Raw genomic sequence first — 15,107 nt, forward strand, 5'->3', positions numbered from 1 at the left:
AAGATGACTGCTATGAACATAGTAGAGCATGTCCTTATTAGTGTTGGAAAATCTTCTGGGAGCCCAGGAGTGGTATAGCTGGGTCTTCATTGCTTTCAGATATACTTTTATCACTGATTTGAGTACTCTTTTATTTATTTATGGAAGTACTTAGTATTGCGAACTTTCTTGTTAGCACTGCTTTTCTTATGTACTCAATTACTGGGGAAGTAATTAATTTGTTTGCTTTTTATTGGCTTGTTATATTGATTAATTAATTAGTTATTTAATTAACTAACTTTCACCTCCCCACAACAGATTCATTTTTCTCCTTTTCTCATCCCTTACTCTCATCTTCCTTGCTCCAAATCCACTGTTTCACTCCTTCTCTTCTTAACAGAGGCTATCAACCAGCCTTAACATCAAAGCTGCACCAAAACTAGGAACATCATCTGTTGAGTTTAAACAAGGCAGCCCAGTTAGGACAAAAAGATTCCAAAGTAGGCACTGTTCTCAGAGACAGCTCCTGCTACAGGTTTAGTAGTCCCATATGAAGATCCAGCTGCACAATTGTTAAATATGCACTGAATGTATATGTCCATTTCATGCATACTATCTGTTTGGCAGTTAAATTTATATGTGCCTCTATAGATTGCTTGATTCTGTAGGTTTTCATGTGGTGTCTTTGACTCATTTTGCTCCTTCAGTCCTTCTGTCTACTTTTACAGGATTCCACAAGCTCCACTATATTTTTATCTGTGGGTTTCTATATCAATTTTTATCATTTTCTGGGTGAAGCCTCTCCGATAACATTTATACTAGATTCCTATCTAACTGCATAACAAAATATTTTTAGTAGTGTCAGGGGTTGTCTTCCTCTCATGTGATGGGGCTAAAGCTGGGCCTCTTATTAGTTATTCATTTGTTAGTTATCATTCTTATTTGTTATTTATTTATTACTCTTTCAGATCTTATAGTCAGAAAAATTGTGGGTATTTTCATCAGCATACTATAGTATAAAATCCTATGTCAATACCATACAGAAAATAGAAATAATATGCTCTGGAATTTCTACAGGAATTAATAAGGATAAATAAGGGATCTATTCTTGAGTTTCAAGAATTAATATTATTGGGATTGGGATAGAAATGTACAATGGACTGTGTGTGCCATCCTGAATTACTAAGTGCACAAATTTACTTAACTTGAAATTTAATATGATATACTAGTCTCATATAGAATTTGGAAGAGTAAATTGGAATGAATTCTAAACACGGAATACTAAAGCTATATGACATATATTTAAGGTCTGGAGAAATTTTGCCATAATAAACTTTGCATATTCATGAATGAGAATGGTTTCTATATTTTTATATCAGCATACATATAGAAGAGTAGAGCATGCTGCTGAACCAGAACTGAAATATGTTTGGGTACATTTATTCTTAGAGAAATAAATGTCTAGTAGCCTTTCCTAAAACCTTTCTACAGAATAATGGTTGGCAGAATATTTAGAAAGTAGCCATGAAAAATGTAAAGTTATTCAGACACCTACCTGCCTTAAGACTTTCCTGTGAAAGAATGAAGATAGTAAATTGTTTGACAATTGCTAAATCTTACCCTGAATCACCTTACTACCTTTAAATACAAATTTAATCAAATGGGAAGTTTGCCTTATACAGAAGAATTGCTATATCTGAAAAGAATATATAGTTCTGAGAAATGCCAAAATCATTTAAAATGAATTATTACCTAGAGTATTCATTTTCGCCCACTCATAGGGGACAGAGCACTTTTACCTATACAGAGCCAAAAAGGTGTTGGCCAAATACTAAAGGAGATAAGTCAACAGTAGGTAACAATTGCCTTAATAACTAGCCACACACTTATTCTGGTAATAAAAACATGTTGAAAATTTTGTGATAATGAGGATCTGAAATGACATAAAAAGACACCTGAATGAAGCATTCTGTAGCAGTACTGAGTACATCATGGTGAAGCTCATTGCTGTCACAGGTAAGTTGAAAATCAGACATAGAGACTTAGTCTTGCCTGATAGAAGCAGTTTTAACTCTACAATATTATACTTTCAATTTCTTCATTTATCATTTCAAATTGTGTCGCTGTGTTCAGGAATTTTCTAGCTATCATAAGTCCATCTGCCGGGAGAACACTTATGCATGCATTGATGCCACAGGCATGGCACTAAAGAATCACCTTCATTCAAGCATTCTTTGCTGTTTGCTATAATCCAGCTATTCATTATCTCACAACTCTTGCTAAACTTCTTTACTGAAAATGCAATTCTGTAACTTTATTCTGATTGCTCTCCTGGAACATAATTAAGGGATAGAAATCACTAGAATATGAGATAGAGCTATCAACATTACTTGCCTCTTCTCTGCTCAGAATCATTTGACATTTATCCTCCATTATCCTTTTTCTCCATGACATAGATTTGTCTTAGATAAACATATACTTGTTTGAAGAGTTAGCATTAGTCACTGATTCAAGTGAAGTCAAGTTGTCCAAAGCTTGGTATTTTCTGCACATCTCTGATTTAAAAACTTTTTACAGATTCAGAAACTTATTCAAATAACTTGAATCTCAAGTTGTAAAAGAATCAGATGAGAGGAATTGTGAAGTCATGATGATCATTCACACATAAAATTCACCACTTAAATTGTACAATCAGGTTTTCAAAAAAACTAGATTTGAGTTACTAATGAGATGCCATTATTCAAAACACACATATACATACATACACACACACACACACACATTGGACCTCTCTCTGGAACTTCTTTCCTCAGGCTCCTCTCCATTTCCAATGCTGTAATTCTTTCAGACAGGAACAATTATGGGTCAGAGTTGTGACTGTCGTATGATCATCCTCTGCCTCATTTGATGCCTTGTCTTCATGTTGGAGGTAGGCTTTGTATTTTCCCTTGCCCTACTGTCAGGCATTTCATCTAAGGTTCCTCCCTTTGAGTCCTGGGAGTCATTCACCTCCCAGGACTCTGGGTCATTCTGGAGGGTACCCAACCTCCTATCTCCTGAGGTTGCCTGTTTCCCTTCTTTCTGCTTGCCCTCAGGGCTTCAGTTGTTTTTCACTCACCCAATCAATACCAGATAGGTTCCCCACTGCCCCCACAACCACACCCCTTCCACTTTCCCTCCTAGGTCCCTCCCTCCCTCCACATTTGTGTTTGCTCTCTTATCTCTCCCAAGCGGCTGGAGAGGTGGCTCATTGGGTAAGAGAACTGACTGTGGATCCTAAGGACCCTGTTTCAAACTCCAGCCACTGGTGATGTCTTATAGCCATCTCAACTGCCAATTGCCTTTGATAGATGCTTTCAAACATTAAAAAATCTCCAGGAGCTACTCTTTTCTGTGCTTGAGATGGTACAACAGCAATATCAGTTGATTTATTACAGTGCTTGGAACTAAGATTCATAAATTTATGACTACTAATCAGGTGAAATTGTGAATAATTGCAGTCATAAATTCTTGTAGTTATAGTAGACTTAATAATGAATAAAAATTAGGACATGGAGTGTGAAGCATGAAATATTGACAGGTTGGACTACTGAGTAAAGAGAAGTTTGAAATACATGATAACTTTAAGGTTCCCACATGGCTGAAACAGTATTTTTTCCAAATTCAATTCTGTTGTGTGAGATAATGATATATAGTTAGTAAGATGGTATATGGTTATGAATTTTATGCTATACCAATTGTTGTGGTTATACCAACTAATCCAGAGCTATAAATGTGTTCTCTCTCCATCTCTCTTACTCTCTCTAGGTCTGGCAATACTTCTGAGTGCACAGCTGGGTGAGTTTTAGGTCAAATCTTGCTTCAAAAAAAATTCTTTCAGCCTGATTCATTAGTTCTAATGCAATTTTCTGCTAATCATGATCCATTTTCATTTTATATATTGACTCAAATAGCAAGAGATAATTGACTGGAGGAAATGTAGTAAATTTCCATCTTGGGTAGTAGAATAACATTGGATTTCTCTGCTGGCTTCACTAGAAAGATGAGTTGAGACTTTAAATTGACAACTTCTGGGTGCTTTTCTCTTGGTTTGTTTTAATTTTTTTTTCATGGAGCCCAAAATTTATCTGAGTTTTAAGTATGAATTTGTTACTATAATTGGAACTAAGGCATTGGTTTGTTAATAAATTGTACACATTAGCAAAAATAAATATTCACAGCATTCATCTCTTCCTGAATAACATGTGTCTGATATACAACAAATAAAATAATAAAGGCAATAGTTTTGGCCAATGTCACATGTAACCACATCAGGACACTTTTCCTCTGACAACTCTCCACAGGATTTTCCTACCAGCTGATGTGCTACTATACCAGTTGGGCTAAGGACAGGCCAACAGTAGGGAGTTTCAAACCTGGTAATATTGACCCCTGTCTGTGTACTCACTTAATCTATGCCTTTGCTGGGATTCGGAACAATGAGATCATCAACACACATGTGCAGGATTTAACTGACTATGAAGCATTAAATGGTCTGAAAGCCAGGTAAGAACAGAGAAATGTGGTTTGTTTTCAGTGTGCTAAATCTCAGTGCTTCCTAAAATGTATGTCAGAATCAAAAAAAAAAAAAATTGTATGATGACTCCATCAATGTATTCATCAGATTTGTATTATCTTTTTATTTTTTAATCACTTATTGTCTTGGATTCTGCATATACATCTCTATGTCTCAAAACCCGATTAGGATATATGTTGCCTCACCCCATAGCTTGTATGTGGTTAGGGTCCTTTCTATATATAGGTCTTGAAATATTCTTGCTGTTCATGATATGCTTTGACAAATACTGTTTTCCTATCTCTCAGTGAGAATCATCATACTATTTTCCATTGTATGTGTTCAAATATTATAGATATTATTTCTAATTTAGACCACATTCACATTTGTCAGCCTTCCACCCGTTTCATTTAATACCATACCTACTAGGTTTACAAATATACTTGCAAAAAACCAACCCCAACTTTCATATTTTTAATGTTTGAGAAGTATTTTTGGATATAGGCAGAGCACATCATATTTTCTAGTCACCTAATTCTCTATAATTACTGTGACTTAAGTTAGATTTCTGAATCAAGATACAGTTACTGTGGACATACTGCCTCCTCTTAAAAAAATCTTGAATATGTGTACTTTGGAGATAAACTAAGGCATGTGTTTTGATCATGTAGCAGTTCTACCACTCTGAAGGACGTTCATAATGCATTCCTGTGTAATTGTGCTTAGGTATATTTACATCAACAGTGTACAGTTTTTGTATTCATATACTTGATGATATTGCTTAGGTTTTATCTTACAGTATTGGGCTACTATGAGACATGAGAAGATATGCCAATGCAGTTAAAATTTAAATTTATCCTTTAATCATTGTGTTAGGCTTCCTTAATTCAATGGTTACATTTTTTCTTTGAAAAAAAAAACCTTCCCCAGAACTTTTCCTTTTTGTCAAAATGACGTATATTCTTAATATTCCATTACTGATTTATGCAATTTGTATTACTTTATTATCATATAATATTTTGCAATTAGTCTCAAAATTTAAACCTCCTATCTCTATTCAATGTAATTCTTTCCCCACTTTTATTTGTGAAAAAACAACAAAGTCGTTTTAATTTTTCAATAGGAACTTTTAAGTTTGTGATACACAATAAAGATATTCATGCTCCAATAAATTACATAGATGTTTCTCCGTGTTCTTTCAATAATTTAGAAGCTTTGTATCTTATGCTTACATCTCACACCACTTTCAATTTATTTTTGTCTGTGGTGTAAGCCTGGGTCACAAAATCATGTTTGGATTATTTGTATGAAGAGTGTTTTGCTAGGAACCTTCTGCTGTGGTACATTTGTCACTTATGATTTAGAAGTTACACATTAAAGAGCAAAGAAGTACACAATTCTTTTTTAATGCAACCTTTTCTGGCTGTGTAAAAGATACCGTAGTGATGAAAACATCAGTGGTGTTGCTCATCTTTTCTCTGTCACAGTTTTTTGTTTGTTTTGTGGACAACAACGTAAGCTGCATTCTTTGCAAATTACTAGAACTGTGGCCTATTAGAAGGTAATTACCAATGCTCCCAAGGATCATGAATATTTGAGGATTTCTATAAAAGATTTTGGTGTATTTAACAGTAAACTGTGCACTTATTTTCATCATTGACAGGTGACATACTTTAGGAATACCAAAGATCTGGAAGATTTAGATAATATCTTCCTTTAGTAGTAACATTATATTTAGGAAGAATCTAAACTATGATTTCCAACTGCAAATGAATTAAATAAAAGGTCTTATATTTAATAGTGCCCCTTGCATATCCTTCACCAAAACTAAATTGATTGCTGAAAGCAATATTTCTACAACAGATCACAGAAACTGAATTTCTGAGGAAGGGCAAGAAACCTAAAAGATTAATGTCTGCTCAAAAGTGCTAACAAATTTCTATGGAATCTGATGTGTCAAAACAGGTATTTCAGAGAAGATGTATACTTCCAAGAGAAGTGATAGGCAATTACTGATGAGGATTGAGAAAATAATAAAGATCCAGATATTTGTCAATTTTGCTACTAGGGAGAATGTGAGCTAACTATAGTTCAAAGTTACTTGTACAGAAATGCAGTCACTACACTACTTGATAAACATTTCTCAAATTTACTATTATATAAGTTGCCTGCCCTAAAAGTATGATAATGAAGAACTTAACTAAAAATTACTCAATAGTGAAAACAAACTTTCTCTAGAATGTGATGTTATATCACAAAAAACTGAATAGTATGTGATATATTTTTTAAAGTGCTGATAATTTATGTAACGGAGGGCAAGAGTTTTGATATTTCTCTTTTTTCTTCCACTTTTGAGGAACACTGACCTAAAAACTCTCCTGGCCATCGGAGGATGGGCCTTTGGATCTGTCCCGTAAGTTGTGGCATATGGGCTACTGAGTTTTGTGGTTTGTAGTCAGGCTAGAGATAAAAGGTCAATTACTTCACCTTTTGGAAAAGAGAATTAAAGAAAATTTATTGAGTAAATAGATTAACATAAATAATTACAATATCACCTCATATTAAACTGTAAAGACTCTTTCAAGGTACACATATGGCCTTCACAATTTCAAATTTGGCCTGATATTTCAGGATTCATAATCTGAAAGATATTTAGCTACTAAAAAGTTTTTCTTAAAGTATTTCATGTCCTCCAGGCATTGAAACTTGTTAGGAGTTACTACGGGGCTGGATATATAAAGGGTATTATGAGAAAGGTGATGTGTGTACAAAGGGAGAATGAGAGAAAAACAGGGCATATTGGTGAAAGACAAGGAATCAAAAATCAGCTATGAATTGTTTTGTTCCCAATGTGTCCATGTCATAGAAGCCTAACACTAACTTCTTTCAATATACATAAGGTTCAGTGCCATGGTGTCTACTCCTCAGAACCGTCAGACATTCATTAATTCAGCCATCAAATTCCTTCGCCAGTATAAGTTTGATGGCCTCAACCTGGACTGGCAGTATCCTGGGTCTCGTGGAAGCCCTCCTAAGGACAAACATCTCTTCAGTGTCCTGGTGCAGGTGTGTTAATTTGAAAAATGCTTTTGTCCTAAAAAATTTAAATCCCTCCATCTTAAGGACTATGAATTCTTGTAAAACCAAACAAATATATAATTATAGAATCTTAGCACTGTAAATGTCTTAACTTATTATTCATGTATTCAACAAACATGTGAGATTTTACTGTCCATGGTTTTTATAACAAACATGCATCATCATATGCCCTATAAGGAGTCCAGTGTAATGATCTTCATATTATAGACAAAACTATTAATGTACAGAAAGTTTTTGAATAACCTTTCCAGGAACACACAGCTAGTAAGTATCACAACTACTTCTGTTGTTTGCATACAGAGGTCAATCCTTACAATCCACAGGCTAGTGGGGACATTTTCACCAAGGAATAATGCAGAATGTTTTGCTTCTTTAAGTCACACATATGAAGTAATATAGGCAACAAATGAAACATCTTGATAACTGGTGTAAAATATCAGATGCAAAAGAAACGCAAATTTGTGAGTACCTGACTGTGTTTGGAAAAGGATAAGAAAGTACTTGTGTGTAAGTGAAACTTGCTCTAAGTCTGAGGACACTGTTACCATTAAATTAGATAAAGAACCGTTTGTCACAATAAAGAGCTAGAGATCTATGAGAGATGACTTGGAAAGACATGTGAGTTTAAAAAGTCATCAAGTTCTGATCATGTGGGAGCTTTATATTTATTTAAGGATCTGTAATTCTCATGCAATACCTTGGGGTACTATGAAGGATTATGCATAACATCCAAAATCTAAAACAAAACTTGGCCTTTTGTGACATTAATGGATAATGAATCAGTTAGGTACTAATGTGGGACACAGAGTTAGAAGAAAGCCAAAGAATGAAGACATCTAGCTTTAACTCTCTCTTACAGTGCGGCCCAGAGCTGATGGCTTCTACCAATTTAACTCTCTTTTGCTATTCTTAGGGCAAAAAGCTCATAACCCTGGCAATTTAATTCTCTTGCTATTCTGGGGAGAAAAACTGATGGCTTGTGCAAATTTAACACTCTGTTCTGGGGGCCAGAAGCTGATGGGTCCTGAACCTAATTCTCATGGCTCTCATGAGCCCAAAAGATGATAAATTCTGGCATTTAACTTCTGCTTGAGGAACCAGCGACTTAGTGAAAGAAATTTAAATACTTGGGCCCTTACTCTCTGAGTCAGTGAGCACTTTCTGGCCAGGATATAGTCTTGGAGTTCTTCTTCCTGAGCGAGAGAGAAAGCAAAAGAAAGGAAACTGGGCATAAAAAGCCACATGCACACTGGATAAAGTGGAGAATGGCTACACTCACTTTAATTTTGCTTCCAGCCTTTCATCGCTTTTTAGAAAAATGTTCCTATGTAAGAAAAAGATTTCCTCATATATAATATGTTACATAAAGGGGGAGTTAGAGAAGGATTTAGATAATAAGGTCAAAAAAGTATTTCATATAATCTCATTAAAATTTCAAAGCAACAGTTTCACATGGCCTTGCTGTTGCAAAGAGCATACCTTTGGCCTCATTCTTGGACCTGACTTAAAATAACTATTTTTCCTTGATCACCAATCTGTTGCAAGCCTATTTTGCTTCTAAATGCAATTCATGAAAGTTCATTGTATTCCTTACTATCCAGCATTTACTTAATATTCTATTAGGAGGAGACACATTCTATTTTCAACTCAAATTTTATTATCCCCAGAAATTGTGCTAAATACTGTGTTAAACTTCATGATATGAAATTTTATTTGATGTCTTTTATTGGAGTTAGAATCAGAGATAGATGATCACCAATAAAAATGAATAGCATGTAAGGCAAGTCTGGTGGTGCTTCCTTTGCAGGCCTTTCAGCAGATAAGGAGAAAAAACATTCAAAGTGAACTAAAAATGAAACTCATTTCAGTCCAAATTTATTGGAAAAACTGATGGACCAGGACTTCTTTAGTTGGGTCTAGACCATTTTACTTTGTTCATATTTGGGCACAAAATAATTTTGAAAACAAATACTCAGATAACAATTGACTCAGTCCCAGGATTATACAATTTAACACATATTTGCATCAGGATTACTTATAAAACACAGCTACACAATTTCACAAGAACTTGGTACTGTTTACTCAAAAAAACTGCCCAAGATTTTGGTGGCTCTAGAGATTCACTGAGGTAAACAAAATTTGTGTGGTAGTCAATATTGCCTGGATAACATAAGATAAATAGTAGTCACTTAGGCTGCTGTAATGAAGAAATTATATCACTCATAAGGATGGAAATTATGGCCAAAAAGTGATGCTCAAGGTTTTATGGGGAAAAGGATTTGAGAAAAGTAAATTCTAGCAGATATAGGAAGAGTTTGATTCATCAAAAACAAAGGATCCCAGGTTGTAAAACTGCATCATTGATGGCATCCCAACAAGAGCAGCTACACATCTCATTCTATGTTAGAGGGAAGCTGTATGTTTAAGTTGACTAGCTTCTCTGCTTTTTATTTGAGTGAACAGGTCCTTTCTGTCCTCTTAGAAAGCCTAAATAATTTTAAATTTAACTTCTAAAAGGATTAAAAACATTATTTATGTATTAAAATTTGGAGGTTGCTGTTCTAGACACTTAGCAGCAAATTATTTTCAATATCACTGCACTCAACAGATTTTTAGCCAACCTCTGATAATATTTAATATTAAGTACTAGTGAATGACTAGAGTTTTTGATTAATAACTTTTATAGAAGTATAACCTGAATAGTAAACTAAATCATGCTTCTGACTGATATTTACAACTCCAAATGATTTAGGTAAAGAAGACAAAATTGGAAGTGACATTCTATAACTGATAGTTGTAATGATCTGTAACACTCATCTTCTCATGACTTTGACCAGTAAAATGTTCTCATCATTTAATCCTCTTAGAACAAGGCAAATTGTGGAGCATTGTTTTCTTTCTTCATTTGATAAAATTTCATTTTAACATATTTTCTGATCTATTCTGAGATACTTCCCACCTCCATGATCACCCACATTCATATCTTCTTCCCACCTTTCTCAAAAATGAAATATGGCAATAAGCTTTACCCACAAAACATATGAGAAAAAATGAGAAGAAAAATGAACACAAGAAATACACATAAGATTTGAAACAATGACTTTCACACCCAAGTAATACAGTTATGAAAGAATCCTGAATTTGAAGGCATGATTAGACTCATATAGAATCTTGTGGATTAAAAGAAGGCACTAAATTGATCTGTTATTCTGATCTTACCACCTTCTCATTTCAATATTTGATTAGGCAGGATATGGAACCTATGAGCTTGTTTAGCCACAGAGCAATGACATCTCTTTGTACCACTGCAAGAGGACACAGGCTCAGAGAGGAATCACAGAGTGCTGGATTCAGAATCAGCTCTGACCAGACTTTGGAACCTATATTCTAGCCATGGATTGGTACAAACTATTTTTTAAATTTCTATACATATTAGGTAACCATAAATTAATATCAATTTTAGTGACTTATTGAGGTATTCACAAAATAAAATAAAATAAAATTTGTAAATGTCCACTGAAATAGTTTTATAGGACCCATATTTGATCATAAAAATATCTGAAATACTAACTGAGCTCATACTTTTTGTAGGAAATGCGAAAAGCTTTTGAGAAAGAATCCATTGAGAAGGACATTCCAAGGCTGCTACTCACTGCCACAGTATCTGGAATGATTGCTACAATCCAGTCTGGTTACAAGATCCCTGAATTGTCTCAGTAAGTGAGGATCCATCTTCAGGACTACTGTGGAAGTTTAATCAGAGGTCACTTATGCATGAGCTACTTGTTGCTTCAAAGCATTGTTTATAGGCATGGTTATGGGTATGGTTTGACTACATAGGTATGAAAAATGATCCTACAAAATAATTCTAGCATTATGTTTATTGATCTTATAATGTGTTTATCTATAGAAATATTCCTACATTAATACAGTATATTTTGATCATATACATTCACAAATAATTTTTTGTCTAAATTATCCTAATAGCTATAACTTACATCCCTCTGAATTACAGGTGTTCTGCTTCTAGTTTTTAGTGATGTCAATATCTCCTTACACAGACTCTAAAGCCAATATATGCATGGCTATGGGCTTAAACAGTGAAATCCAGGCACCTAACAATGACCACATTCCTAAGAGGGATAGAATATTGTTCACTTTGCACCCATTAAGTAATAATTTCTTCACAATATGTTGGGCTTGGGAATGCAAATTCCTGCCCAAAGTGCTGCAATTTCATGAGACTTGATATCATGTAGGTATTGTGCATATATCACCATCTCCTATGAGATAATGTTTTAACAGCCACATCTGGTGAAGAGATCACTATTTCAACATTTTCCTTCCTTTTGTCAGTAGCAATAAATTATTTCCAAGCCCTCTTTTTCATATACTTTGAACCTTGAATATGAAGAATGTTAGTAGAAATGTCATGTCTATAGCTGAGAACACAAACTCAAGATTCTGTACCTTAACTAATAATTAAGAACTTTTCTTCCAAACAGGCAGATATTCTGGTAAAAGAAAAAAACTTGAAAGCATCTTATATCTATGGAAATAAACTCATATTTGAATGGCAGTTTAATACTATGACAATCTAGCAAAAAAAAAAAAAAACCAAAATCAAAAACAAAAAACAAATGTTGGTTCCATGTTGGGCCTTTGAGCTTCTAGGGCATGAATATTTGGCCAGATTTACTGTGACAGATATAAAATATACTCAATATTACACCTCACATATAATCAGAAAGCATGTTATTACCTCCATAATGACAATGCCTTTAGTGAATAACTTGCATAGTGTGTTAATATTATAGCATTCAGGAGCTATCACTGGGTATGTCCATTGGTGTCTTTTTACTGTAGAAGCCTACTTTACATATATGTGAAGGAGTAGGCATCCTGTAGGAGGAGAGATTTCACTGTTAGTCTCAGGTTGATTTTTTTATGTCTACAGCTAATATGCATTGTGTTCAGCAGTATGGTTATTACATCAAGTGATGGTGAACCTCCTAGAGCATTTACAATATGCTGGATTGTTTTTGGTGAATCTTATGACTGCAGAATAAATAATATATTAGAAGTGTAAGATGCCTGAGACTGATATATTCTTTTAATAGCTCCTGTATTTTTGCAGCAATATTATTGTCCATGCAGATTAATTGTATTCGTGTATATTATGATTATTATATTTTATTTAGCTGGTGAAAAGCATACTTAACTAATTCTCTTTTCTATATCCTTTCTTACTTTCTAAGTCACTCTTGATTCAGTAGTCTCCCCAAATCTCCATACTTATTTAAATACTCTAACAATCTTACTCCTGTTTCATTTCACTGATGTTCTATTATACCTTTGATTTATTTTTGTTCTTTTTAGTGGTAGAGAATAGCTTTACGCATAAATATTTTTCAGAACCCATAAATGAAAAGAAAGTGAAATCAGAGAACTGGACAAGAGTACATGGGGGTTGTGGGAAATGATAGATATATTAGGATGTATATTAGGGAAGAATACAAGGAAAACCTTGAAGAAATATAACCAAAACATTGATTCTAAGTCCTTTCCTTTACTCCAGGTCTCTTGACTATATTCAGGTCATGACATACAATCTCCATGATTCCCAGAATGGCTATACTGGAGAAAATAGTCCCCTCTATAAATCTCCAACTGACACTGGAAATAGTGCCTATCTCAATGTGGTAAGATATCAACAGGTTCAAGTGGAACTGAGAGATTAATGCATGGCCCAATGCTATTGAATGTATCTGAAACACTGTAACTATATAATTTATTTTGGAAAACAGATTTAATTTATTAGATGTAGCATAATAAAATTTGAAATATAAGAGCTGGGAACTAACCTACACAAACACAGATCACCACAAGATCCAGCAATAATTTTACTTTGTGTCGCTACAGGATTCAATCATTACCTACTGGAAGGAAAATGGAGCAGCTCCTGAGAAGCTCATTGTGGGATTTCCGGCATATGGGCATACCTTTATGCTCAGTGACCCCTCTAACACTGGAATTGGTGCTCCTACTATTAGTGCTGGCCCACCAGGGAAGTACACAGGTGAAACAGGACTCTGGGCTTACTATGAGGTCAGTATATTGGATATAGTGTGCTCAGTGAACTATAGACCTATTTCTCTGTTTGAGAATGGAATTAGCTGAAAGTGTATGCTCATTTTATCCAGTATGTAGTCACCCTAAGTAGATACAGTATGTCAAGTGCTACATATTTTATAGTATACTTTCATATAATTAATAAGAATTACAATATACACTTGATACAAAGACACCAAAACGTAATATCCATAAATTTGACTCTAGGGTATCTATTTCCTGCTAGGGTGTATTCTAAAATTACAATACAAATATGAGGGCAAAATGTAATCATTTTTAAAATAACTCGAGTATTAATATTCCTTTGTATCTTTCTTTTTTTGGTACGCTTGGTCTCAGTTTCAATGTCCAGAAGTATGTTATAGATAGATAGCATCTCAGTCTGGTAGGACAAGGTATGAAGATTACTCTGATTCCCCATGACTAATACTTAGAATATCAACTTTTAGGAGGCAGGTACTTAAGAATTGTCAGTTTAAAAACTATAGTAGTTATAGATCAGATAAAAATTCAGAAAATAAAAAATGAGGATTAGTGATGTACCTCAAGTTAGATCACTTCCCTAATATAGGGAAAGGCCTGGATATGTCCTGTGGACCAGTAAATTCAAGAAAATATCTCTTTACTATAAGACTAATAGAAAACTCTTTAAAAATGCAGAAAACACTACAATAGCATAGAGAAATAGTGAATAACCTTAATGTTATCTTTCCTTATTATTACTATTTTAAAGATCTGTATCTGCTTGTTTACAGATTTGTTCATTTCTGAATGTTGGAGCCACTGAGAGCTGGGATGCCGCACAGGAAGTTCCCTATGCCTATCAGGGCAATGAGTGGGTTGGCTATGATAATGTCAGGAGCTTCAAGATGAAGGTAAGCTTAGACCATTGAGTATGCTGAGATTGTAGCCCAATTCCCAGGAAATCAAGAGATTTGTGTCCTTTTCAACAGGCTCAGTGGCTCAAGGACAGCCAATTAGGAGGTGATATGGTCTGGCCCCTGGACATGGATGACTTTACTGGTTCTTTCTGTCACCAGGGAAGTTTCCCTCTGACTTCTACTTTAAAGAGAGAGCTGAACATACACAGTGCAAGTAAGTGACAATAGAGTTGTACTCAGAGTATACTCAAAGACTGCCTGAACCACCCCATCCCCACTCCTGAGTCATATTTTCCTCAGTTCACCTGTGTGTTCCTTTCAAAGTGATAGACAGTTCCCCCACACCTTCAATTCCATTAGTTTATGTTATACACTTACTGGGAACCCAGGCTACCTTGAGGATGAGTCAGGCTGCCCAGGTCTATTAACTATTCAGGTTATATGGGTCTACCGAAACTGTA

At 34.7% G+C, this 15,107-nt stretch overlaps 1 protein-coding gene across 1 annotated transcript; it reads left to right on the forward strand.

Annotated features, from left to right (window-relative positions):
* Positions 1 to 1,970: 1,970 nt before the first annotated feature.
* LOC127682145 (chitinase-like protein 3) lies at positions 1,971 to 14,868 on the forward strand. The gene is made up of 10 exons (XM_052178541.1): positions 1,971 to 1,995; positions 3,787 to 3,816; positions 4,323 to 4,524; positions 6,891 to 6,947; positions 7,435 to 7,600; positions 11,225 to 11,349; positions 13,212 to 13,335; positions 13,556 to 13,741; positions 14,521 to 14,640; positions 14,719 to 14,868. Exons 1-10 carry the CDS (start codon positions 1,971 to 1,973, stop codon positions 14,866 to 14,868), a joined length of 1,185 nt encoding a protein of 394 aa, XP_052034501.1.
* The last annotated feature ends 239 nt before the right edge of the window (positions 14,869 to 15,107 follow it).

This window comes from Apodemus sylvaticus, chromosome 4 (genome assembly GCF_947179515.1).
Source record: "Apodemus sylvaticus chromosome 4, mApoSyl1.1, whole genome shotgun sequence".
Lineage (NCBI taxonomy): Eukaryota > Metazoa > Chordata > Mammalia > Rodentia > Muridae > Apodemus > Apodemus sylvaticus.

Excerpts from the sequence above, each read along its gene's own strand:
- LOC127682145 (XM_052178541.1), top strand. The coding sequence starts at position 1,971 with ATGGTGAAGCTCATTGCTGTCACAG. Across the intron at positions 6,948-7,434 it reads TGGGCCTTTGGATCTGTCCC|GTTCAGTGCCATGGTGTCTA; the intron begins GTAAGTTGTGGC and ends AATATACATAAG. Across the intron at positions 14,641-14,718 it reads TCAGGAGCTTCAAGATGAAG|GCTCAGTGGCTCAAGGACAG; the intron begins GTAAGCTTAGAC and ends CCTTTTCAACAG.